The sequence below is a fragment of the Sebastes fasciatus genome, chromosome 23 (assembly GCF_043250625.1).
Source record: "Sebastes fasciatus isolate fSebFas1 chromosome 23, fSebFas1.pri, whole genome shotgun sequence".
In the NCBI taxonomy this organism is placed as follows: Eukaryota; Metazoa; Chordata; class Actinopteri; order Perciformes; family Sebastidae; genus Sebastes; species Sebastes fasciatus.
In genome coordinates, this window is record NC_133817.1 from 17,196,365 (window position 1) to 17,222,452 (window position 26,088).

At 40.9% G+C, this 26,088-nt stretch overlaps 1 protein-coding gene across 2 annotated transcripts; it reads right to left on the minus strand.

Annotated features, from left to right (window-relative positions):
* Window positions 1–310: 310 nt before the first annotated feature.
* rassf8b (Ras association domain family member 8b) lies at window positions 311–23,759 on the minus strand. 2 transcript variants are annotated; one of them, XM_074625046.1, is made up of 10 exons: window positions 23,418–23,759; window positions 17,875–17,942; window positions 10,772–10,942; window positions 8,052–8,402; window positions 7,764–7,969; window positions 7,392–7,595; window positions 7,190–7,264; window positions 6,803–6,925; window positions 5,978–6,104; window positions 311–4,740 (listed from the first exon to the last, which is right to left on the minus strand). In XM_074625046.1, the coding sequence occupies exons 3-10, from the start codon at window positions 10,881–10,883 to the stop codon at window positions 4,625–4,627; spliced, it is 1,314 nt and encodes a 437-aa protein (XP_074481147.1). In that variant the 5' UTR covers window positions 10,884–10,942; window positions 17,875–17,942; window positions 23,418–23,759; the 3' UTR covers window positions 311–4,624. The 2 variants fall into 2 exon arrangements, with proteins under 2 accessions (XP_074481147.1, XP_074481146.1); XM_074625045.1 differs by lacking the exon at window positions 17,875–17,942 and having other exon boundaries at window positions 23,418–23,758.
* Between the last annotated feature and the right edge of the window lie 2,329 nt (window positions 23,760–26,088).

Sequence of the window (26,088 nt, forward strand, 5' to 3'; positions counted from 1 at the left end):
GTGTCATTGACTGGGCTGCGTTGTAAACTGCATCATTTGTGCGAGAACGGAAAGTTTGGAAGGCATAACAACAGTGAGGGTGGAGTTTAGCTAACAGTCAGTTTGTAAAGAGTCAAAATCTAGTTTTAAGATCTTGATCATTTTTAGTTTGACAAGTTTAGTTTGGTGTGTTGGATAGTATTGGGCCCAACAGCTAATTTTTACACCAGGTCCCCCAAATAGGTTGCTCTGGTCATATAGCAAATCCTGTAGATTTTCTGTCTGAGAAATATGAAACGCAGTATCACCAATAATAATGCAAAAAATTCCACAGTATTCAGCACTGTATAGCAGTTTATTCATTTCTGGCATGTTTTTAAATATATTTCATTCATTTATTTATAATTTTACATTATTCTTGAATTTGATTTCCATGTCTTTCATACATATATGTGGCTGAATAATGACCCAAAAAAGAAAAACGTGTTAAATTCTGAAAGCTAAAAAAATACAGTCGGTGAATTTGTGAGTAAACAATACAAGATCATAACATATTTACTACACAATACTTTGTTTAAATGTTGAGTTAATGCAAGTCAGTGAAGTTAGCCAAGCACAGTTCATCTAATTCCATTCATGATTCATGTTAAAGCTGTTTGTCTCTAGCTTAAACATGAAACGCTTTACTTTGCACATAAAGCTACTCTCAGAACCAAATCATTTACATTTGTCGTGGTGTATCTAGGGGCCGATGCTACATGTTAAATTTGTCAAACAGCTGCTCGAGTCCCCACGAGAGCAAACACACGATTGAACTTGTCAAATGGCTCGAGACATCGTGAACAGCGTTCATCCATAATTACTTTCTGCCCATTCTTGTCTGGGTAAATCCGTGTCTTGAAATATCCCTGAGCCGCAGCGTTTCTACATTAGAGCTTCCTAAACCACTTGATGGCTGTTTCCGTAATGGCTCCATCATCTCATTTGTATACTCTTTTACTGAAAAGCACAACAGAAACCAATCACTGGCGATGTCTGTAAACGTATTGTCGTGTTTCAATGCAACACGGATCTCTTTTACATCCACAGATGTTTGCCAGAATGAAATGAAAAGGCGAGAAAATAATGTGTTTTGCCATTTTTCTGCTCGCAGTCTGCTCTTTATCAGTTTAAAGGTCAACAAGGCAAAAAGGGACACAACAAACCAAAAGTAAAAATGATTCTCTGATGAATTGTTGCATCCTCGGTAGCCACTAATTGGGAGTCCAAATAAACCAATCACACATTATTGCATGCACACAGAGCTGCCTGTTGAACGGCAGCAATCAAATCTAACCTCTCTAGCACTCTGCATATTTCAGACTTTCAAAATAGTCCATAGACCGATGTGATATGTAGACATTATTTACAATTAGTTTTTTTCACCAGTAAGGCATGCCATTATTCAAAACTTGCAGTCCCGAGAGCTGTGATTCCTTTATTAGCGGGTTACAGTCTCTGTGTCACAGCTGAAGTTGTTGCCATGACGATAATACTGCATACTGAGGGAAGAGGAGGAGGAAGGGAAAAAAGGAAAAACTTCTGTCACTGAAAAATTTCTGAGAGTAGTTTGCCGAGTTGAGATGTGAATTCCTCCGGTTACCTTTGCACCGAACGAAGATCCTTCTCACCGGAGGGAGGAATTCACTTTGTTACCGCTCACAGTACAAATACAAGCTGCTTCAAACGAGGGTCAATAAGATATTGAGCTTGTGAAATGATTTCAAAGCCTGTGGTTGTAGATCACGCTTTACACCCCGTGAAAAATCTTTGAACAGTTTTTGAACAGGTAGAAAAGGTTTGAAGATGTGTGAAAAAGACGAGAATGTGTACACAAAATTTGTCAGTGGAGGAGGAAGTACTGATTTTTTTTACTTAAGTACAAGTAGAATTACCACAGTAGTGCTAGAGTACAAAAGTATTAGCATCAAGTACCAATGGAAAAGTACTCACTATGCAGAACGGCCCATTTCAGAATACTATATAATATATTTAAGGAAGGGGTTTATTTCATAGTAATGACCCGTTAGCTGTACATTATCCCGCTTATTACACAGCTACTTACTTAAGAAATCAATAATTTGACAAAAAAACGGTCCACCAGAGTCCGACATCAGAACTGCGCCCATAGCAACGGTCTGTTATACATCGCAACGGTCTGCTATAAAGACATAACAGACCGCAGAACGCCGTGATTGACCAATCAGAATCAAGTCATTCAACAAAGCCGTGGAATAACGGATAATAAATACTGATGCATTAATGTGCACATCACTTTAAAGTTGCAGCTGGTAAAGGTGGAGCTCATTCTAATTACTTTATATACTGCTGGATAGCTTTATCTGTAATAATACATCATAATGTATGTGTCGATTATATTTTGTACTTGAGAACAGCACTTGAGTAAATGTAGTAAGTTACTTTCCACCACTGAAATTTGTGCATAATTAACATCAAATGTGAGCTTGCACAAACTCTGATAACTGCTTTTGTGAACATTTTTAGTACAGATTCAAATCAGAAAACTGTGTGTGAAATTCCAAATTCCCACACTGTGTCTGTGACACATGCGCGCACACATTTAAGTTACAAGTATGAATTTTAGTCCCGTTCTTACATCCCAAAGCAGGGCCAAAATGGATTTGTGTGCGTGGACTGTTGATATATTTAATAATTTTCTTGAAGTCCAAGGGTTGATCTGTGTGGTAACTGGTTGCTGTATGTTTTCTGTGTTTTCTGTGTGCTGCGTTTGTATGTATTTTTGATTATTGTTTTTCCTTGTATGTTTTTCCTGTGTTTAAAAAGGTGCTATATAAATAACGCTTTACTTACTTACTATATAATTAATCTATAAATATTATTTAGACTTTCTCACAACCGCAAATCTTTCAAGTTTTTTCACAGGCTTGATGTACAACTACAGACTTTGAATTTTATTTTAAGTTCAAAAGCTTATTGACCCTTATTTAAGCCCATATATTCCCACCAGGATTGTGTCAGTTTCTTCCAAGAATGCCGACGAGAAATTATTATCAACTAGAAACGGGTAAATGCAGTAACAACCAGACTTTACTGGCATAATACTTGCATTGTTTTTACATGTTTTAGCCTGATTGAGTTTTACTGTCAACTTCTTTTATGCTGAGTTTCAACCAGACAGAGCTCAACCGTCTGGCTCCTAACAACAGCAAACCATGAAAACTGAAGACGCGACTACTATACTGGTTCAAGTTGCATTCATATAAAAAAAGTACATTCATCTAACTATTATAGTTTTTCACACTAGCTTTGGTTCATATGAGACATCTTTAGTTCATTAAAAAAATCAGATGGAACAAGAGAATACAGTATGTGTGTGTAATACTGTTTTTTGTTTGATGAACACAGTGAAACACGTCAAACCATCTAAGTGGCACCTCAGATTTTACACTGAAAGCTAAAGTGCTGAGGCTTTGTAACAAAAACAATATGCACTGTCATGTTTGACCCGTGAAAAAGACAGATAACATCACACCAGGAGCAACTTTCACACAGTTAACTTTCCACCCCAAGTCTGAATAATTCATGTTTTGTCGCCACCTGGTGGTCAAACCGGGTGTCAAGTCATTGTTGGCAAACTTTCCAAACTGGATTTCCACCGCAGGCTCAAAAGGCCTCCGTCATCACTCATCGCTGCTTTCACATTTCAGAGAGGAAGTGATCAAGTGAAACAAAGAGGAGATTAATGGCTCTGCACCAAATATGACACAAAACTGAGCCGAGAGCCAAACTATTTCACCAAAAATGTCCAATAGTCGATCATCTATTTTCTCCTTTATCTTTTACTCTATATGATGGGCATTTTTGTCTAACACAGGAAATATGAGGCAAATGTATTCCCGATTAAAATCAATATAAAAACTTATGTGAAAGAAAAGGAGCCACAGTTGAGTTATACTGACATCAATTAACCATGACAAGGTATCGCCTGAATTTGGTGCCAAGCATTTTATCACATTTTTTATGGCGCATAGTTTAGTAGCTACCTTGTTTGAACATTATTGACGTCTGGTTTTAAAACACCAGAGTAAGGCAACAATCAGATATGGCTGTGGTTATGGTGTTGGTGTTTTGTGCATGCTCGTGCATGGATTATGTTTTTCCAAACTTTGCATCCTCCAGTTCATGACTTACAATGTAAAAACAATCTGCACTGTTTGGCTAAAGCCTCCTCAGGCAACGAAAATACATCTGCTGGCTTATTTTCTTTTTTATTCTGAGAAAAATGGAGCTTTAGGAGACTGAGAGTGATTTAAGATTAATCTTCACTCACCCGCTGGAGTTCAGACAGATTAAATGTTAGTTTGCAAATGGATATTGACATCAGTTTGAGTCCTGGTAAGATGGAGGAGGAGGAGGCAGAGCAGGAAGAACTGTTTTTTTTGTGATACCCCCACTCATCCTCCATGTAATGTTTTTGCCAACATCCTCCACGCTTTGTTTCCTTGCTCAAGAGCATTTCAGCAGTTTGGGGAGTCGATTCTTGAGGCTTTACAGTCATAGGAACAGCTCTAGTAACATCAGGCCGACCCTGCTGCTCAAATAATGTCTCCTGCACAGTTTGGGGTCAAACGTAGATGCCTTCAGGGTTGAGGCTGGAGGACACGGCGCTCTGAAGGGCGCGAAGGTCGCTGGGTAAGAGGCGAGAAGAGCCGAGTCGTTTCAGAGAACCAGTGTCCACTTCTGTAGCAAGCAATGAAATAAAAAAGGACAAGATTTAGGATGATGTTGCTCTAGGATCTAGTGAGCTTATTGTAAATAATTTCAGTAACTTTGTCGTAAATGTTTTCTATTAATTAGGGCTGTCGAAGTTAACGCGTTAAATTCATTTTAATGCCATTAATTTCTTTAACGCAATAACACAATCTTCGATTTTTTAGGTTGTACCGGGCTCAGTTTTAAAGCCAAAGGGAAGATACTGACATCATATGAAACTAGATAACTCAAAGAATCCATTGGTACCAACCAACCATGTCATACTAGCTTGTCGAGAAGGAGGCTGAATAACACTACAAACTTACACACAATTTTGGCGAGGAAAAACTGGGATGGCCATTTTCAAAGGGGTACCTTGACCTCTGACCTCAAGATATGTCAATGAACATGTGTTCTATGGGTACCCACGAGTCTCCCCTTAACAGACATGTCTACTTTATGATAATCACATGCAGTTTTGGGGCATTCATAGTCAAGTCAGCACACTGACACACTGACAGCTGTTGTTGCCTGTTGGGCTGCAGTTTGCCATGTTATGATTTGAGCATATTGTTTTATGCTAAATGCAGTACCTGTGAGGGTTTCTGGACAATATTTGTCATTGTTTTGTGTTGTTAATTGATTTCCAATAATAAATATATACATACATTTGCATAAAACAAGCATATTTGCCCACTCCCATGTTGATGAGTGTTAAATACTTGACAAATCTTCTCTTGAGGTACATTTTCAACAGATAAAAATGTGCGATTCATTTGCAATTAATCCTGATTAACTATGGACAATCATACGATTAATTGCGATTAAATATTTGTATCGATTGACAGCCCTAATATTAATACATTCAATAAAACAAAACAGGGGGGGATTTTTCTTTTTCTTTTGAGAATGAAAATAGGGATTTTCCTTTTGACGAACTATGAAAGTCTTCAGCATTTAGGGCTGCCAGTGATTTGGTCCGTGTAATGGGGTTACCGACTTAAGCTGTTATGGCACAACAATCTTGCCTCCACAGTCTAACGTGTCGTTCTCAGGACGACCACAAGGTGGCACTGTGTACATACACATATGCAAAGCACACAGTCAAAATGTGGTTTAGCTATGGAATTAAACCTTTTCTAACAAGGTGATGGGAAGGTGGCAAGTCATGGAGTCTCTGCTGGTGTATACATGAGTGTATGTGTGTGTGTGTGTGTGTACGTGCCATTGTAGTTTTCTCCTGTAGGTTGGGCAGGCAGCACGGTGACCTTGGTACCAGTCTGCTGAATGAACTGCTGCAGGTTGACCTGTCGTAGCTCTTTTGTCAGCTGCTCCAGCTCCTGCTCCTTCTCCTGGGATGGAAAAAGACAACTACATTAAGTCTGTGCCACGGCTGATAAATAATACACTCAATGTGCATACTCCTTTTAAAAATACTAAGAAATGAGCACAGAAATAGGTCACGAATTCAGCTGCTGTACCTAATTTGAATCCGTTTTTCTACCTTCACTCAACCACATTTACATATTTGCATTTTAACTGAGGTGGATTTAATCAATAAGGGATCCCACTGTGCTCAGGATCTCTCCAGAAGTCATAACCAGATGGTTACGCAACCGCAGGCGAGGGATTGTGTACTTATTCAGGCCCCTCTCTAATCAGGCGAAGAATGCCGTAATACCCTCCCTCCCTTCCCCTTCTCATTACCTCATGCTTCCCACACCCTACCGGACCTCGCCTGCACATTTCACTTCATACGAGGAAGGCACGCGGCCGAGGATCCGCCGCGCATCCCCGCAAGCCAGAGATTAAACTTCGCTTCACTGCCCACAACTTAATGAGCTTAGATTTCTATGGTTCCACCTGTGTGTGCGCAGAGGACTGGATGTTCACAAACTGCAACTTTTGAAGGAGCATTTTAAAACAATTTCTTGATAAAAACTTCAGCATCCTCCGCACGTATTTCAGAACTGCCAAAGGGTGCTTTAAATTCCGGACAATATTGAGGCTTTGGTGTTAAAAAAACTTAAAATCCTAAACAGAATCTGACCTGTAATCTCTTGCTGGACTGGCCAAGTGAGCGCTCCAACGCCCTGCAGCTGCTCTCCAGCCTCGACGTGTGTTGGCTCTGCATTTCAAGCTCCGCACTCACTTTCTCCAGCTGGGCCTGCACCTGAATCCAGAGAGGAAAGCCAATGCTCATCACAACTTTGTGGGAGAAATGGGCAAAAGTAAACTAATCCTCATAGTAAGGATGTAGGAGGGCTCTTTCATGCTTTAATTTGTTAAAAACTTGAGAATTTGAATTCCTTTGCTGTGAAAAACAATGTAGCATTATGAGTTGAATTCATTCATTCATTTAGCAGTTCACCAAATTAGTTTCTCTTTGTTTGAATGCTGTTTTGTGTGTATTTGGAGACCATAATAGACTGAATACCTCCTCCTCATTGACCCTCTGGGTGAGCTCAGCCTCCTGCTGCAGCCGCTCCTGCTCCAGGCCTCCCTCCATGCTCTGCAGAACACCACAGATAACAAATAATATGGAAAATAGTCTTCACAGAAAACCAAAGTCATTCCACTTTTCAATTCCAAGTTTTCATGCCGTTTATAAAACCCAATTACCAGGTAGCTTTTCTCACCTGTATGTGTGCCAGGTACTCTGAAAGCTTGGCCTCGCCGTCGCGCACGCGGCCCTGCAGCTCGACTAGCTGCTGCCGGAGTTGCCGCTCGCTCTCGTGCTCGATCTGCAGCTCGTTCTGCCAGAATTCCTCCTCCTCCATCTCGCCGTCGTTCCTCCTCACCTGCTGCTCTAAAAGCAGCAGCTCCTCCTCCAAGTTTCCTCCCTGACAAAGTGAAAAATGATTCAACAAGGCCAGGCACTGCCTACTACTTTGTGTGAACGCAACGTAAAACTTCATTTGTTAGGGTTTTAGAGTGCAGGTGTTGTGGATCTGCACACATCCTCTATTCCTGTAAGTAACAGCGCTAGTGGCAGCTGTGGTTTTACTCACTTCATCGGCCTCGCCAGCGGCTTCGTCCCAGTCTCGCAGCTCGGCCTCGCAGCCCAGCAGACGGCTCTCCAGGGCCTGGAGTTTGCCTCTCTGCAGCTGCACCAGCCGGCTCAGCTCTCTGGCTGGACTCCCGGGTACAGATGCTACTCCAACACCTCCGACCCTGCTCAGGTTCAGACTCACACCCCGCTGCTGGGCCTGTTTGGCTTGATGGATGAAAGGATGGTGATTGGATTGTTGTAAGCATAGAATAACAAACAAATGAAGAACAAACTAAAAACACACTACCTTCAGCATCTCTGCTTTTCCCAAATATGTCCCGCAGGCCCTTAGCACCGCCCGTGAAGGTCAGAGACTTGCGTTTGGGTTCCCTCCGTTTGAGCGAGCGGTCTGTCCCCGACGGGCGGAGCTTGGCCAGAGGTGGCAGGCTCTGCCGGTAGAAGCCACGCTCCGGGACGCGAGCCTGCCCGTCGGAGGTGGGCCGCTCGCTAACAGACGGGCCGGTCCGCTGGAGGATGAGCTGGACGTCGCTGGCATACTGACCCCACTTGTTGAGGGACACCACGGGGTTCTCATGCGGAGCCAGGTGACGTTCTGTCTCACGCCATTTCTCGATCAAAGTGTACCTGCCAGTGCGTCCTGGGATAAAGGAAGATGTATGTGGTGCTTAATTACACAAATTTCAACTTAAAGGCCATAATAACATATTTTTCTCAATCTGCTTCTTACAATGAGTGATGGGGTCCTACATAACCACAAAATAATTTTCCAAACTGGTTTGATTATTTCATTTATTCTGTATTTCCTTTTTTCCCTTTGCTCGGTACTCTTCTCATTATTTTGCAGTGGGCGGGGCTCAGTTGGAAACATGTGATGTCATAAACTTCCATGCACCAATGAGGATTCAGCAATATTTTAATCAAAACGTGATGACAGCTGTGGGGTTGTTTTGTTACTTTGCTTGGCCTGACTGTTCAATTTAAATTCAATTTATTTCAGTTTTGTATTTAATTGCTTAGAAAATCGGTTTCAACCACAGACTGTCCGTATAAGAAGGGGACGTAGTCACCGTAACGTCACTCATTGGTTTGTGGACTGCCGTTTTGAAGCCTCGAGTTCGGCATTTTGGACGTCGCCATCTTGGTTTAGTTATTAGTTATTTGCAACCAGAAGTGACACGAGAGGATGGAGCTATGTACAACCGAACGCTGAATAAGACATTTTTAGGCGACCAAAAATTAACCCTTTCACTTTTCATGAACTGAAAAGTGAAGTTGTAAGACGAAAACACGAACAACTCCCAGACCGGACAACGCCTTGGTAGCGACCCGTCAATCACAAGATAGCAACACCCTAAAGCATCCCCTGCTTTATGGTCTATTTGACTCTAAACTAGCGATTGAGACTATAAACTCATGTTTACAATGTTTACTGAGGTAATGAATCAAGGGAGAAGTAGGCTCATTTTCTCATAGACTTCTATACAATCAGACTTCTTTTTGCAACCAGAGGAGTCGCCCCCTGCTGGCTATTAGAAATAATGCAAGTTTTAGGCACTTCAGCATTAGCTTCACTTTTCAGACCCTGGAGTTGCCCACTGGTTTCAACAGGGATGATGCTGATTCAGCTGACACTTGTTCAAGAAAACTTTCTTTGTTGTAGTATTGCTCTCTCTTTGGGAGGTCCCTCTGTGGTATTCCCCAAGGATTTATTCTTGGCCCTCTTGGACAAACACAGTCACATTCACTTTCTTTGTTATGCAGACGACACCCTGATTTATGGCCTAAAAAAGCAACATTTAATGGCTTGGTACCATTTGATTTCATACTATTTGTGCATGTTGTCATGGTGCAAACTCCCAGTGGTAAGAAGTTACTGTAAGCACGTTTTAAAAAAGTTCAAAGCGTGTTGCGACTGAAAGAGGAAAGACAGGACAGATTCATTGAACTCTTTCACAACTCTCCCACGCTTGTGCAGCATCTGTAGTTTCAAAGAACTGTTAACAGTGGGAAAATTCAACAACAAACAGTGACTGTGTTGGGAAAAGGGCAACGTTCAATGGGTCACGGCTCTATGTGTGTGTGTACAACTGCATTCTTGTCTGTACACATACAGATAAGAGTAGAACACTGCCCATCGTACCCTCACCCTCGTCTTGCACAGTAAGGGTCCTTGTAAAAAGAGGTGCATTCATCACTACAGCCATTCACATCAAAGTGCCCTGACCTGGACAAAAGGCACAGAGAGCACAAAGGACAGTGGACGCCATAACTCCTGTTGCACTGTCACCATGAAAGACGCACGTGTTTTAACTCTGAGAAACATCTATGTGTGGGGGTTAGTGAGAAATCCCTGTAAACATCTGTCCATTTTAAAAACAATTGATGAAATGATATTCTTATGTTCTTGGATTCACAGCTACATGCAAAATACAACCCATGCAACGAGTAACATTGAGAGTGAGTGTCAACTTATTTCTCTGCAATTGTACAGCACGTAAATAAACCAAAGTCTGCAGCATGACTCATCTCGTTTTGTGCAGCCCATTTATGGTAGAAAATCTCTTTGTGCCCTCTAGTCACTTTTCATTTTACTGCAATTTATCATCTCCAGTATGTCTGACAACCTGCCTGGCCAATATCGGACACAACCCACATAGCAGAAAATCCCCATAGGGATTTATGTGGGACTAAATATCATTTACACCACCTTAGTTTAAGTTTTTCAGCGCAGGAGCCAGACGGAGAGGATTTCATTTCACAGTGTTAAATCCACTCTTCTTGTTCGTGGTCTTTTCTTTTTATGTATTTATATTGGGCTGTGAATCCTCCGTCATATAACCAGTAATAATTCACATCTACTGCTCATATTCTTGTGGTATTAGATCTGTTTTTGAGCATCTACCACCTGTGAAGCATTAACCAACAGTCACTCAGCTCTATGATCCCAGACGAGTGAGAGATGAACGCACTGTTTCTCATATTGTAGTAAGTAGTTTTTGAGCTTACCGATGGCTTGCGCCAAAGCGATGACCACTTCCTGGCATGTGGTGAACTCCGTGACCCCGCACACGATGCGCTGCACTCCGTCCACCCATACTTTCAGCTCCATGGCCTTCATCCAGAGGCCCTCATTCCTCCACACCACAAGGGGGTGCTAATGATGTTTAGCTGTCCATCCTTAAAAAGGAAAAAATAAAACAATGTTGAGTGCAATGAACCGTGTTGTTCTTGTAAACGCTTGTAAAACGAAAAAACCTTAAAGCTGCACTCTTTACTTTTATGTGTGTTTTGGTTTCGTGGCCCGCAACATTGCTGTTCGGGTTGACTCTCACCGCTCTCATCACCATGCATCTGCATGAATATACTACGTTCAGAGCGAGTGACGCAGAATTAAAAGCGAGAAATACCACTTATGACGGGCAGGAGGGGAGGTGGACGGGTCCAACAAACACAGGACTTCCAACCAGGAGACCGCTGTTTTGTTTTGTATGTTACGTTAGTGACGTGTTTTCCGTACTTATGTTACGTTGTTCCCGTACGTATTGCATTGTGTTTACATACTTATTTTAAGGCCAACCAAGATGTTTTTCCTAAATCTAACTAAGTGGTTTTGTTGCCTAAACCTAAGTGAGTGGTTTTGTTTCCCCCAGCTGGTAATACACCTTTATACACGCATGTAATATTCACGCTTCGGCCAGGCAAAACGTGATACTGACACGCTTTCCTCTGGCATGATATCAGGTTGGACAAGCTGTTGAACAGAGTAGAGCATTAACATTGTCTGCTGGATGTGTAAATAGGCAACTGTTTGCTAACATATTAGCCATATCAACTTTATAAGGTGATAATATGGCAATGGCGTGTTTACAGCTTGTTACGCTGCCCCCAAGTAGCCAAAAAATATATAAACGCAAGTTTAATAATTCACTTTGTTTTAATAATACAGTTTACGTGAAAACATTAATTTGGCCAACAGAATTTTGCCAAAAATAATGACACAATGATCATATAGTCGCAACACGATTCTGTTAAAAGTCGATATTCCCAGCCTTTTTTTCCCCCAACCTCATGGTTCAATTTGTGATTTCCTACACTTCCCAGAACGACTTTACAGACAACACACGTACTACAATATAGATGGAAAGAGCTAAAATCGTTATAAAAACATGGTTCTGCAGAGTGACACCAGCTTCCTGTAAACAAACAACTCGCAACAACTTACAACACTTGTTTGTCTGAAGTAGTTTCCTGTAACGCTGCTGATGAATTGCTGCAAGGACACACTTGTGGTGCAGTGATTGTGACCGTCTAACAGGCCTCATCCACTACATTTTTCATTTGCTGGTGTCGGTGCAGGAGAGCTCACAGCACGCAGAATGAGAGCCATTTCAAACTGCTGACACAAGCACCTCAGCAGCGAGGCAGTCATTACGAACCTGGCAAGGCCACGACAGCGGGGCCGGCGCAACAGAGCAGTGAGGGAGCTGGTGCCTAATGCTCAGACTATTGCAACCCTACTGGGCAGCAGCCCTCCTTTTTCCTGACGGGGCCATCAGTTCGGCGCTGATCCTTGACTTCCCATATCGCTCGAGGCCTCCCTTAACAAGTTAGGCTCCTTCCATCTTCATCACAGCTGGAGTGGGACTCCCCATCCCTCCTGCAATTTAACTAGCGGTCCCCCTCGAGGCCTTTTCCTACTGAGACTGCATTACGTTGCACACTCATCTGCACTGGAGGCATCTGGTGAGGGCAAGGCCTGCCTTTGGTGGGGAACGGGATGATTTGTAACTGCAGACAGATACTGCGGGGTGCATCTGAACCTAGACGCCTGTTACAGCCCGGCAAATGAGACTATACGCATGAATACAGCTCAGCTGAAAGGGGGAAGAAAGGGGAGAAATTAAAGGAAACTAGAAATCACCGCCTCGCTTTTGTTTGTCCAAAATGTCAGAATTTTATTAGACATTTGTGCAAAATTGCGTATGAATGCTTGAGTTATGGCAAAAATGTGTTTTGTGAGATCACAGTGACCTTGGATCTAAATCTAATTAGTACATTCTTGCGTCCAAGTGGACAATTGTGCCACATTTGAAGTAATTCCCTCCAGGCATTCCTGAGATATTACGTTCACGAGAGTGGGACGGACGTGAGGTCACAGTGACCTTTGACCACCAAAATCTAATCAGTTCATTCTTGCGTCCAAGTGGACATTTGTGCCAAATTTGAAGTAATTCCCTCCAGGCGTTCCTGATATATTGTGTTCACAAGAATGGACCGGACGGATGGACAAACCGAAAACATAATGCTTCCGGCCACGGCTATCACCGGCGCGGAGGCATAAAAAGATGGAATGTGAAACAGTAGAGGGACAGATGGATAAACAAAGCAAAGAATAAGGTTTGGGGTTACCACAAGAAAGCGTTTTGGATGAAAAAGACAAGAAACAATATTCATATTGCTGGTGGTTCAGGCACAAAGTCATGCTTACTGTAACATTATCTACTCAGCAAGAGGCCAATGGAGTGAAGCCATTTCTAATCTGAATTTACTGTTCATTGGAAAACTTGGGAGTATTTCTAAACAAATTTGTTGCATTAAATTTGCTTAACAAAAGGTCTGTGACACGGTTTCGTAACACACAGTATCCAGATGATGTGACGACGCCTTTAAACTGTCACAGCTGCAGCTGAAATGTTGTGATACGATGTTTATTCAATGACGGGTGAAATCACAGCAGGAGAGGAAGAGCCAGTGTTGACACAAACTTGTAAATCTGCTCCCTCCCTCTCTCTCTCACACACACATGGATAAACACACACACACTTGCTATGTGCACATCTATGTGAGAAGTCGTGCTGAACTCATTCGCTCCTCTGTGACACAATCATCACACGCGTATCATCAAAACAAGAGAGCAAAAATAAGCTGCAGCAAATTTATTTTCACCTCGTTCGAGCCCAAATGAGTCAACAATGATGGTACATAGCCTCCGTCCTTTCCACGCTTCCCATTCATTGTCTGTGTAAGAAGCCGTGCAATGCATTCTGGTAGCGTGGCGGCACGATTTGAGAGACGGGGAGTCACGTTGGCCTCTCCTCATTTGCACAAAGTTGAGGTCCAGGCTACTTTATGCAAATCACAGGCGTCCGACGCAACTCTCTGCCTCTGGAAACTAACTAGAAACTTTTAAACTAACCGTTGTTGATCCAAAATGATTCAGCAACTGGGTGGCTTATTTCTCGCATAAAATGTTTTCAGAAACACATTTCGGTGAACTATTTTTGTGATATAAGAGAAGTTTCGCCATGTTGGTTCGGGTTTGAAAGCTGGGAGCAGCACCAGCCCACGAGGGAAAGCTTTCGTCCAATCAGCTGCCTTGTGCCTAGTGGCAGCCCATCAAGCATCCAATGCTGGGAAGCGAGGCGATCCCTCGCGATAAAAAACGCCCCTGTGGACACGTACAATGAGAGACTTTAATATGCAAATGGTGTAAGATTTAGGCATTATTGTATTATTATTATAAAAATGATAAAAAAAAGAGACATGAGTCTGGCAGGGCAGGGTGCCACATAAGCTTGGAGTGTCTTTTCAGGCCTACAAGTCACCTTCTCCACCAAGGTAACAGTTATATTGAATTAAAAGATGATTCAGATCCTTGGGGACACTTCTTGGCTACGAGTGCAGACACTAAAAATAGCAAACATGACCATAAATACTAAAAAACATTAGGTTAAAACTGATCTCACCAACACGTCTTTGTGTTTTTTGTGCATTTAATTTAATTCCTCGACTCACATGCTCCCACTGGCCCTCTGACACAAACAACACAACATATGTTAGTAGGTATGAGAAGCAGCGGTACAGTGCCATAGGAGCAGGCAGCTGTGCAGAAGCAGATGGTCTTTAGGTGTTTATACTGTGATCCTTGATGATGAAACAGCCTTTTCATAACCACTAAATGTTGTACCTATATGTGCTGAGATACACAGGATATACAGTGTATAAGCTGTGACCTGTGAACGTAAGGTCAGGGTACGTCAATGTCGAACTAATCGAATTCTCTGCACAGCAGCATCACCACTGCTGCAGTCCGTTTCCTTGTGGAAACGAGCTTCGATTTTCTTTACCCTGCTAATAACTTCCAACACTTAAAGAGGCTCGGCCTCCTGCGCCTCAGCCACCTCTGCTGTGCCTCTCTCACGACACCCGTTGCTGCTATTGTTCTGAATTTTCATCATGCCATTTCCATAGTTTCTCGCTGTCTTTGATCTACAGTCACTTTGAAGCCCCTCGCTGCCAGAGTGTGAATAAATAAATCATACATGGCGAGTGTACACAAATTAGCATGCTGCAACATGTGTGGTTCTATTTTGGTTCAGCTTCCTCCTTGTAAATTTATACTTCCCATATTTAGTGTCGGACTGAGCTCCACATCTCCACCACAGTGAGTAACCTCAGAACCTGTGGGAAAGGTGCTGTGGCTGCTGGCATTTCCTTTTCCATTAGTCACAGTTTAATAAACACACAGACTCACTGCTTCACATTCCAACTGCATACCGAATCCTTCACGTAGTCATTTATTCATAGAGAATAGAGGACAATAAAGCACCGTCTAAAAGGTAGAGTCAGGTGGAATTATCTTCATATGGCTTCTTTTTAGCAATAAAATTCGAATCAGTGTGAGGCTGTGGATATTTTCAGCCTGGTCGACAAAAAGGCACAAGGCATTTAGTGTGCAATAACAACGTCTTTCTTGCTTTTGGCGGGTCATTTGTACGAAATGTAGACTGTACTGATTGAAATGTAAACACATCCACGTAAATATGCTACGCTCGAAGCTAGTGACGTAGAATAAAAGGTGAGAAAAAGCGCTTATGGTGGGCGGGTGGGTAGATGAATTGGTCCAACAAACAAAGGACACCGGTTTTGTCAGTTTTTTGTTTTGTTATGTTACGCTACGCTACGTTACGTTACGCTACGCTGCGTTACGCTACGCTGCGTTACGCTACGCTGCGTTACGCTACGCTGCGTTACGCTGCATTGCGTTGCGCTGCGTTGCGTTGCGCTGCGTTGCGCTACGCTGCGTTGCGCTACGCTACGCTGCGCTACGTTACGCTGCGCTACGTTACGCTGCGCTACGTTACGTTGCGCTACGTTACGTCCAGCAAACACAGGACAAAGGTTTTGTCAGGTTTTTTTGTTTTGTTACATTACGCTATGTGACATTACCTTACTCTGTGTTACATTACCATACGTTAAGTTACATTACATTAAGTTACGTTACACTAACTTACGTTAAGTTACGTTACACTAAGTTACGTTATGTTACGTTACATTACGCTACCTTACGTCCAACGAAAACAGGACAAAGGTTTTGTCAGTTTCTTGTTTTGTTAGGTTACGCTATGTTACATTACCTTACGTTAAGTTACGTTACATTACGCTACCTTACGTCCAACGAAAACAGGACAAAGGTTTTGTCAGTTTCTTGCTTTGTTAGGTTACGCTATGTTACATTACCTTACGTTAAGTTACGTTACCTTACGTTACATTACGCTACCTTACGTCCAACGAAAACAGGACAAAGGTTTTGTCAGTTTCTTGTTTTGTTAGGTTACATTAGTCACATGTCTTTTAGTGACGTTTGTGACATGTTTTCTGTACTTATGTTACGTTGTTTCTGTACATTATTTAGTTTACATACTTATTTTAAGGCCAACTATGACATTTTTACTAAACCTAAATATGTGCTTTTGTTTCCTAAACCTAAGTGTGCAGTTTTGTTGCCTCAACCTAACTGCAGATGTTACCGTAGTTTTGTTGCGAGGCATACAAATGACACGTGAAAAGCCTAAAATGTGTCATCATGGGTGTGCGCGTGAGATCGGGTTGATATTTTTTAGGTTGACATTTGTGGTTTTGGACAACTTTAGCTGCAGTCATGTGTTTTTAGTCAGACATGAAGAAGGCCGTGTTGTCTTGGCTGTTAACAGCTGAGCTAAACTTAGTCGTGACTTCAGCTGGCCTCCCCTGAAGTTTCATTCTCAGGATGCCACAAGAAGGCAGAGCTACAGTAGGGAGGGGACACACTGGAGAAGTCAATGTTTCTTATAAACAGGGAGGGAAATTCATAAGATGGATCAGCACAAAAATACCACTCAAAGCCCCTTTAATATCTGAGATGAGCATTAAAAAGGTACAAAGATATTAAGAATGAAAAATGTAAAAGAAAAGCTTTTAATGCCAACTACAAGTCTGGGTTTAAATGGAAAAAAACCCCACCAAAGAGTTCATTTCCTGCTCTGCTTCAGCCCAGTGCACCCTCACTCAATCACTTAATTACACTTTAACAAACTCATTGATTAAGCTTGAACCCCCCTGACCCTGGCTTATTCCTCCTAGCAGCCTGCCAACAACCAACACAACAGAAAAATGCGTCATTGATTGCCAAAAAATTATGAAGAAATCCAATTAAACCTGCACATGTTCATTCCAATAGCACAAGCCCAATGTAAACAGTACTGTTTATTTTAATTACACTAGTGTCACTGTAAAAAAACATTACCATTATTAAGGGAAAACCTTTGTAAAAAATAAGAATACTAAATTTTGGTTAATTTAACTATACTTCCATGTGAACTGCTGTATGAACAATGTACTTACTTAATAATCTTATTTCATCTATTTTGAGACACTATTAAGTTGTAATTAGGTGTGTATAAGTACATCTTTTTGTACTTGTTTTGTTTTTTAAAGTAATTTGTATATACTTGTATAGTTTCAGTTTCTATAATACAGACATCATAGCAGCACACTTCTGAGTCAAACTATATTTTACTAACACACCTGAAAATATGATTTGAGTGAGATTTTTAACAAGAAGACGTGACGTTTTAAAGCAGCAGCAGCAGTTCAACAACAACGATGATGCAATCAGGGGCAAATTTTTAAAGCAACAAGGAGGTTGAGGCAGCAGGAGGGGGTTCACGGAAACAAGTGGTGCACAGACAAAAGAGCATGCTGCAGTGTGTGTGTGTGTGTGTGTGTGTGTGTGTGTGTCTGAGCCCACATGGCCATAGCGGCATGACTGGATGCAAACAATCCCTCACCATGGCAACGCAGCTCTGGCTTTGTCCGAGGCCTTACACAGATGACTGGATTGATTGGAGGGCACGGTCTGGGAAAGTAGACCAAACAATCACTAACAATTAAGAAGCAACCCGTGCTTTCCTGTCACTTCCTCTTTGTTTCCTCCGAAATGTGGGCTGCGAGAAAACGTGGAGGTGTGTACTACTACTACTACTACTACTACTACTACTGCAGCAGGGTTTCTCAAACTCAGGAGGAAGTGGGGGTGCAGCTGGAACGTCTCAGAGTTGGTCTACTGGTGGAGATTATTAACAACATAGTTTCATATGATGGTTTAATTGACTTCCAAAAAGGGGAAATTCAGCTCCGGCTGTACTTTAAGTGAATAAACACACACACCTCATTTATTATATACACAAGTCAACAGTTCTCCAAACTATGAAATAAGGTTTAAAATACACTGCAAGTGTGTTCAGTGCCACGAACATAAACCCTCGGATGTTTTAGCACATCAGCTGCGCCCCCCCTTTTATAACGCTGGGCCCCCCTTAGGGGTCGCGACCCCCAGTTTGGGAACCACTGTTTTAGCAAAAGCTAATTTGCATGTGAACACGAGTCAAACATGCTTGCCGCTCTGTGAGGCTTTAGGCCCAGCAGTGCTTTGAGCGAAATGCTAACGTCAGCATGCTAAATATACTGACATTTGACAGGTATTTACCATGTTCACCATTTTAGTTTAGCACTGTTAGTAGGGGTGTAAGGAAATATCAAAAATAATATTGCAATATTATGTTTTGTGATACTGTATCAATTCTCAAAAACACTATCGTTTTTTTAATTAGTAGATTACATGCAAATATCAACTTTGTCAATACTTTATTTCATTTGCAAAGAGATGTGACCTCTCAAAGTAGTGCTATGATGTTAGATGTTACGGGGAATGTGATAAATGCAAATGCAGATCCTACTGTTCAGATGATCTGATACTCAGATTTTATGCATATGATGGTGTGTTCTTTATACTGTAACAGTTTCCCTTAAATTACATTTAAAAAAATCACAATATATCGCCTTTCTTACAGTATCGCAAAATATAGCAATATGTTGAATCGTAAACCCTGTATCACAATACGTATCGTGTCGCCATATCGTATCGATTCTTGCCGATACACAGCCCTAGTTCTTAGCATGCTAACATTTGCTAAACAATACAAAGCTGGAGCTTCACATAAACCAAAGTATTGGACAAATTTTAAACCTGATGATGTTGCAAGACAAAAATATTCCCACAATTCATCCTGAGGGAGCGTGAATGCCTGTACAAAATGTCACAGCAATCCATCCTGTAGTTCAGATATTACAGTCTGCACTAAAGTGGATGAGGAATATTGCCGTCCATAGAGCCGTGCCACAGGATATGCTCATGTCAGCAGGTATTTCAAATACATAAAGGCTAATTAAATAAGGATGTGACCCATGTCCTCAGACAAAATGTCACTTTTCTTGATGGAGCACGGTGGGGGCTCAGTGGCCCTCGCGGTATAGGCCTAACACGCTCATGACTTTGTGATATGGAGTTAGCACACAGCCTCATATCATACAGCAGTATCTCTCATCACTGTTCCCCACTTTATACACTGTTAGTCCACCCTGAAATCTGAGAAAGATATTAAAATGATTCAAATGTGAAATTGGATCAAATCCAACACCTTACAACCTCCCATTTTTCCTTTTCAATTTACGACCTCTGCTTCAAATCGCCCCATGAGCACTCCGCTAGACGCAGTTGTGTGCTGCTCGATGGAGACGCCTTTCACTTCCACATCAACTTTGTCAGCTGAGGAGAGGAGAGGCGGCTGCAGGTTAAACAAAAAGGGCGGAATAATCTGAGAGAAAAGATTCAGGGAGAAATCAGACAGGACAGCTTTCCATTCAGGAACTGTCAACCATCTATTCTGTGAGATACAATCTTAAGATTTCCCCCCTGAACAAACAAGCAGTGGGGTGTTACGTGGATGCGACACGTGCCATTTGGCGGGCATTTTAATCCAAATGACTGAAAACGTCTTAACTGGCAGTGGACTGGTATTTTATCACAATTTCCACCATCAAGTGTGGAAAGAAGTTGTTAAACTGCTGAAGACATGTGGAAAAAAACATTCAAAATCCAACTTATATTTATTGTATTTCCACAAGTGCTGAGAACGATATCACCATATATTGATGTTTGGGCGACCAAACTGCCACCTTGCATTCTCAAAAGTTAAAACTAATCAGCTTGGAGGAGACAATAAGCCTTTAACCCTGTAAGACTCGGAGCTTAGCAGACATGGAGGTGGTGGTGGGAGAGGGAGTCTGGATGGGGTTTACACTGCAAAGTCTGTTGAATTACACTTTTCTGCTTTGGGACCACACGTCTGACTCCACGGAATGACGTGTTTACTAGTTTAGATAACTGCATTGTGACATCAATCAATTGGATTATGATTGTGACTGAGGGGAGCGATGGTTGTGTAGATTTATAGAGCTTTGATGTTCAGCTTTTGGCTAAAAGAGACACAAATTAATGGGATGCTTAATGAAGGCACTTTAAATTTTGCACAAGTTTTTTATTTTTCAAAAAGGTGATGAAAAATACTATAGAATTTATTCCAGTTTTTACTGCCATCTCATACCGAGCTCAAACAATTCATCGATTAGCAAATAACAGAAAATAAAAGTGTCAATAGACAAATGTTTGGCTTTAACTTATTATTATAAAGTAAATGTTAAATGCACAATGTAATGGTTATAGAATGATGACACCATCTGCGTTTAGATTGGTTCCCTATAAGCTTCGCTTTCACTGTGCAATTCGTTGATCTCCAGGGAGAATAAAGGCTCGATTTACGGCACAAAAAGAAGTGCGTCAACCATTGTGCAACCAAAACAGGACGAGGATAGCACTTTTGTTTTCCCCAGGTAGCCAACGTAGCTATCCCCAGTTACCAAAGAGTATCACTGTAAGTTCTTATCAGTTACAGTAGCGGACGATGGAACAACCGAAGTTACTGTTGTTGGTAGTTGCTCTGAGGAAAACGGAAAGCGATCCGGTTGTCTTTGCGACAGTGGCGCCAACAATAACCCCATTTTGAAATGCTGGTGGAGGGCAACTTTTCTGATAATCAGTAAATCTTTCAAAACAAGACAGCACATTTGGGCTTTAAGACAATATGAATGGCATTTTCTTGTATTTTTTTTTTTTTTTTACATTTTATAGACCAAAAGATGAATCAATTAATCGACAAAATAACTGACAGATTAAGCAGATAATGACACTTATAGTAAGTTGTTGTATTTCTATTAGTTAGCAGCCCTTATCTGTTAAAAAGCACATCATTATATTTGACCAGAATCAGCCTTTAAACATCTATTAAGAGACAAACCAAACAGATAAACACATGGAGTATTGGGCAAAGGTCAGGATATTAAAGATATTCCTCATCTACAGAAAAAGGATGGCATGTTAAAGCAAATGCTTCTTTAAAAAGGAAATAATACTGTAAATCAGAAGAAATACATAGTTTGCAGAAGCCAAATGTAGGTCAACAAAATACCTTTTTATGTTCTATTGTCCTGCACAAGAGAAGACACTGTTTGGATTGTTTTTTGTATCGCAGAGTAAACACAGTGGCTGTGAATGAGTTTTGCCCTTGCTTCCACACACACACACACGTGTGCTTCAAGGACTTCCTCCTCTGTGACTGTAGCTGTGTGACTTAGTTGAAGGAACTGGGATGATTAAAGCCACTGCTGAGTGAGCGCTTATTGCCCAACTCTATTAAGAGATTCATCATAGCAGCAGCAGATCCGCACACACACACACACACACACACACACACACATTTCCTGCTGGCTCATGGATCAGGTATGTTACCATGTGGAACAACTAATATCACTCCATTTAAGGATGTATTCTTGTGTGAAGTATAAAAAGTAGGTGTCTGGCACATTAAGTTTCAAGTTTCAAGTTTCTTTGTCATATGCATTTAAAAGTACAGTGTGCAGTGAAATGCAATGAAATGCATTTTACCCTGGCTCTCTCTCTCTCAGCCCCTTAAAATCTATAAATAGTACAGTTGATAAATACTACAATAAATAAGACAGAATAAAATTAAAAAACAAACTAAAACATCCATAAAACAATCAACATTAGTGCAGCATTTAAAGGATAAGGGGAGGAAAAAACATTGATAAATCTGAACTCTGTTGTGAAATAAAGTTATGCAACTCCAGCTGACCAGTGTGTGTTATAGCTCTTCCAAAGCACATCCACTATGAAATTACATAAATAAGGTTATTTAAACAGCCTTGTTTTAATGGCAGCAGATGTAAATGTTGTTCTTGACTGATGCATTGTGATTGCATCATCACCATGCATGGTACAACCAAAACAACTCCATCACACATTGACCACTCACTCATTTCCTGCTGGCTCATGGATCAGGTATGTTACCATGTGGAACAACAACTAATATCACTCCATTTAAGGATGGATTCTTGTGTGAAGTATAAAGAAGTAGGTGTCTGGCACATTTAGTGCAGCATTTAAAAGGTAAGGGAGGAAAAAACATGAATAAATCTGAACCCTGTTGTGAAATAAAGTTATAGAATAGAATAGAATAGAAAGCTTTATTGTCATTGTATTAAATACAACGAGATTCACAGTTGCCACTTCTGGTCAGTGGCACATTAAGTTTCAAGTTTATTTGTCATATGCATTTAAAAGTACAGAGTACAGTGAAATGTAATGAAATGCATTTTACCCTGGCTCTCTCTCTCAGCCCCTTAAAATCTATAAATAGTACAGTTGATAAATACTACAATAAATAAGACAGTACCTGAGAATAAAATTATAAAACAACCTAAAACATCCATAAAACATCCACTGAACAAACAATAAATCTGTGCAATATTAATACACTGAATGTGAATACCTCTATCTGTGCAATATATCCCTGATGCAATATACACCTCAAGTTGCTAACATTTTATTTATTACATCTACTTTACAAGTGCAATTATCTCTGTTTACATTACATCTATTTTTATATGTTATACTTCCAGTGTAACACTTCTGTTTATATTTATTTATTACATCTACTTTATCTGTTTTATTTGCTTTATATAACAGTGTGTGTTTTATCTGTTATATGTTTTATCTGCCTCGTTTAGTCAAGTATTTGTTTTAAAGCACATGACCAGAAGTGGTAAACTGTGAATCTCGTTTTATTTAATACAATGACAATAAAGCTTTCTATTCTATTCTATTCTAAAACAATCAACATTAGTGCAGCATTTAAAAGGATAAGGAGGAAAAAACATGAATAAATCTGTTGTGAAATAAAGTTATGCAACTACAGCTGACCAGTGTGTGACAGCTCTTCTAAAGCATATGCACTATGAAATTACATAAATGAGGTTATTTAAACAGCCTATAACCTTGTTTTAATGGCAGCAGATTGACGCATTGTGACTGCATCATCACCATGCATGCGTAAAACCAAACAACAACACATCCTACCTGTGTTCAGCAGCAGATCTCACTGTGTGTTGTGTTGTCAGAGCATCTGAAACTCTCCTGTTGGTGCTGCAGCCTCTTTCAGGGGTAAAATCCGGTACTTTCTGCTGCTTGTTGTGCGGTAACATGCGGGATATTCCTGCATCAGAGAGTTCACGGTGTGCGCACGTCTCCTCCTCTAGATACTAACAACCAGTGCTGTTGATGTAAACACGAGTCCGTCCGGTTATTGGACATCCGACATGGAGCTCTCAACATCTGCTGCTCCTCCTGTTAGCAGCCGCTCAGCTCCACCACTGAGAGAGAGGAGGAGACCACAGAGGAGCTGCTGGTTGTAAAATTGCATCGGAACTGAAGTGGGACACCGCAAGGCATGATGGACCGACTGGTTAAAGCTGCAACGCACTGGAGACGCAAATGGACCCCGAGATGCACTCAGCTGCTCTCATGCAGTTCACAGTCACGTTGTGAGCTGGAGGGGTTTGATCTCAGACTGTGTTTATAAAAGTGTTGTTTTCAGGGTCACATTGTGTCCATAAAGACATCTTACTGTTGCTTATATCATTATCCAGTTACATGTAGGCTATTAGATTTTTGTTTTCTTTAGGCTTTGTGCAGTTCTTATTTTTTTTAACAATGTGGCTATGTTTTTCAATCAAACTTCTTTTCTTTTCTTTTTTATTGATGATATTCTTAAATTAAATATAAAAAATACTGCATTGAATGGATCTGATTTTTCTACTAAAGAAAAGTTACCTGAAAGGTTATTTAACGTTTTTGATTACATCCACTCAATTCTTTATCCTTTATTGAAAAATCCATAATTTGATATACAAAAAGGCTTATTATTTTTTTCCAAACTTTGGCTACTGGACACAAGATGTCTTCTACTTCACTGAAAAGTCCATGGCTACGTTCCAAATCGCATACTTATTCTTTTTATTTTTAATATATTGCAGCTGCCCTGACAAAGTACGTACTGTTGCATGCAGTATGCGTACAATGGGACGTACTACTTCATCATAACGTTGTGCCTTGATCTTTGACCCTCGTGATCATATATTCGCTATGCAGAGGATTGTGGGTCAGAATAGCCAGAAATGCATGCTGGCAAAATGGGACCAGATGCAGTAGAACATCCTGGTATTTTTGGCATACTACATTTGACATACTATGTATTGGGACATATACTAAATCTTTTTCTGGCATACTAAATAGTATGGTAGTATTGGTATTGGAATGCACAGTATACTGTATGTGCACTGAAGGCTTCAAGTTTCCACACAGGACTTGTAAGAGTTGCATACTGAACCGTGAATGGCTCCAAACTAGTTGTGATGTCACAAAATCCTGCTCTCAGGTACACAACTGAGCTTTAAGGTGAGCTCAGAGAAGTTCAGTGTCATTTTCACTTTACAAATGTAGTAGTTTTAAGCCCAACTAAGTAGTTATTTCCCAAACATAGTGATTTTTTGTGACACCAAGGGGCAGTATGTGATGAGTTGAGATGCAGAAGATCGCCGGAAGATCTAGGTACTTTTATACTCGGAAGTCAAGCTTTTTTTTGCTTCATGCGCCACTGAGCAACTTTTTAATAGGAATGAACAGGGCACCGCCACCAACGCTGTATCCAGTTCTATTTACACATCCATGATCTCACCGAATCCAAAAAGGTAGACAATCAACGTATACCTGGTTTGCAATGCCAACATTTTTTGCAGTTGACTGGGCTGGAAAAAAATGACATCTTGCTCATCTCAAAATACAAAAACATATTGAAGTATACCCATAGTACTCTGCATGCTCGGCAAAGATTTCACTGCTTCTTTAGATTTAGAAAAATGCAAATACAAAACATGACATTGGAATATTGCATATCCCAACATCTGATTTGGGATCACCACTAGAATTGATAAACAGTTCTGTGGGTTTGAGCAATGTTTATTTATAGCTGCACAACATGCGTTAGATGGACAAACTGAAGGTTTGGTCAGAGTTTAAGAAGTTCATTCATGAAACAGTTTGAATGGAGATTTATTTCCTTCTCACACAAATGTGTCATTCAAGTCAAATATTTATATTCCTGACATATTTCATGTCCTGTTGCTTTTTAGGACTCTATGGCTGCAGCCAATGCAGCTGTCCTTATTTAAATTCCAGCCAACACTCATGTCTTCATGTCTCACAGCATTAATCATGACAAGCCGCATGTTGTGCTGATCAGGCAGAATCACACACGACCTTCAGCTTTTACTGTAAATTTCAGCGTAGATATGACGCAGGACTGTTCAAACACTGAAAAGCATTTTTCTTTTGACAACATTTGCACACAATAGTTGCTGCATCTCGTATTTAATCTCTTCTTCGACGCTCAATTAAGCCGTCTCTCGCGAACCCATTTTGTCGGCAAATGTCCTTACATGAGTCATAAATTTGATAAAACCCACAATATGGTTCTGCTTCGAGCCAGCTTTAATTTTAATGGCGCTCATTTCGCTCCGGTGTTGTCGGTCTATATATCAGTTTAGAACTAAACTCTGCAATTAAAGCCTCAACATATGGTTCAGCTGTTGTGACAATCAGGCCATACGTGATGGATGTTTTCTTGCAGGCATGTGGTGACAACGTTTGACAGATGCTTTTAAGATTTAAAGCCCCATCTTCAGATTTAATG

Coding starts and splice junctions, on each gene's coding strand:
- rassf8b (XM_074625046.1), bottom strand. CDS start 10,883: ATGAAGGCCATGGAGCTGAAAGTATGGGTGGACGGAGTGCAGCGCATC. Junction 7,265..7,391: donor AGTACCTGGCACACATACAG/GTGAGAAAAGCT, acceptor GGTGTTCTGCAG/AGCATGGAGGGAGGCCTGGA. Junction 6,926..7,189: donor AGAGGGTCAATGAGGAGGAG/GTATTCAGTCTA, acceptor CTCTGGATTCAG/GTGCAGGCCCAGCTGGAGAA.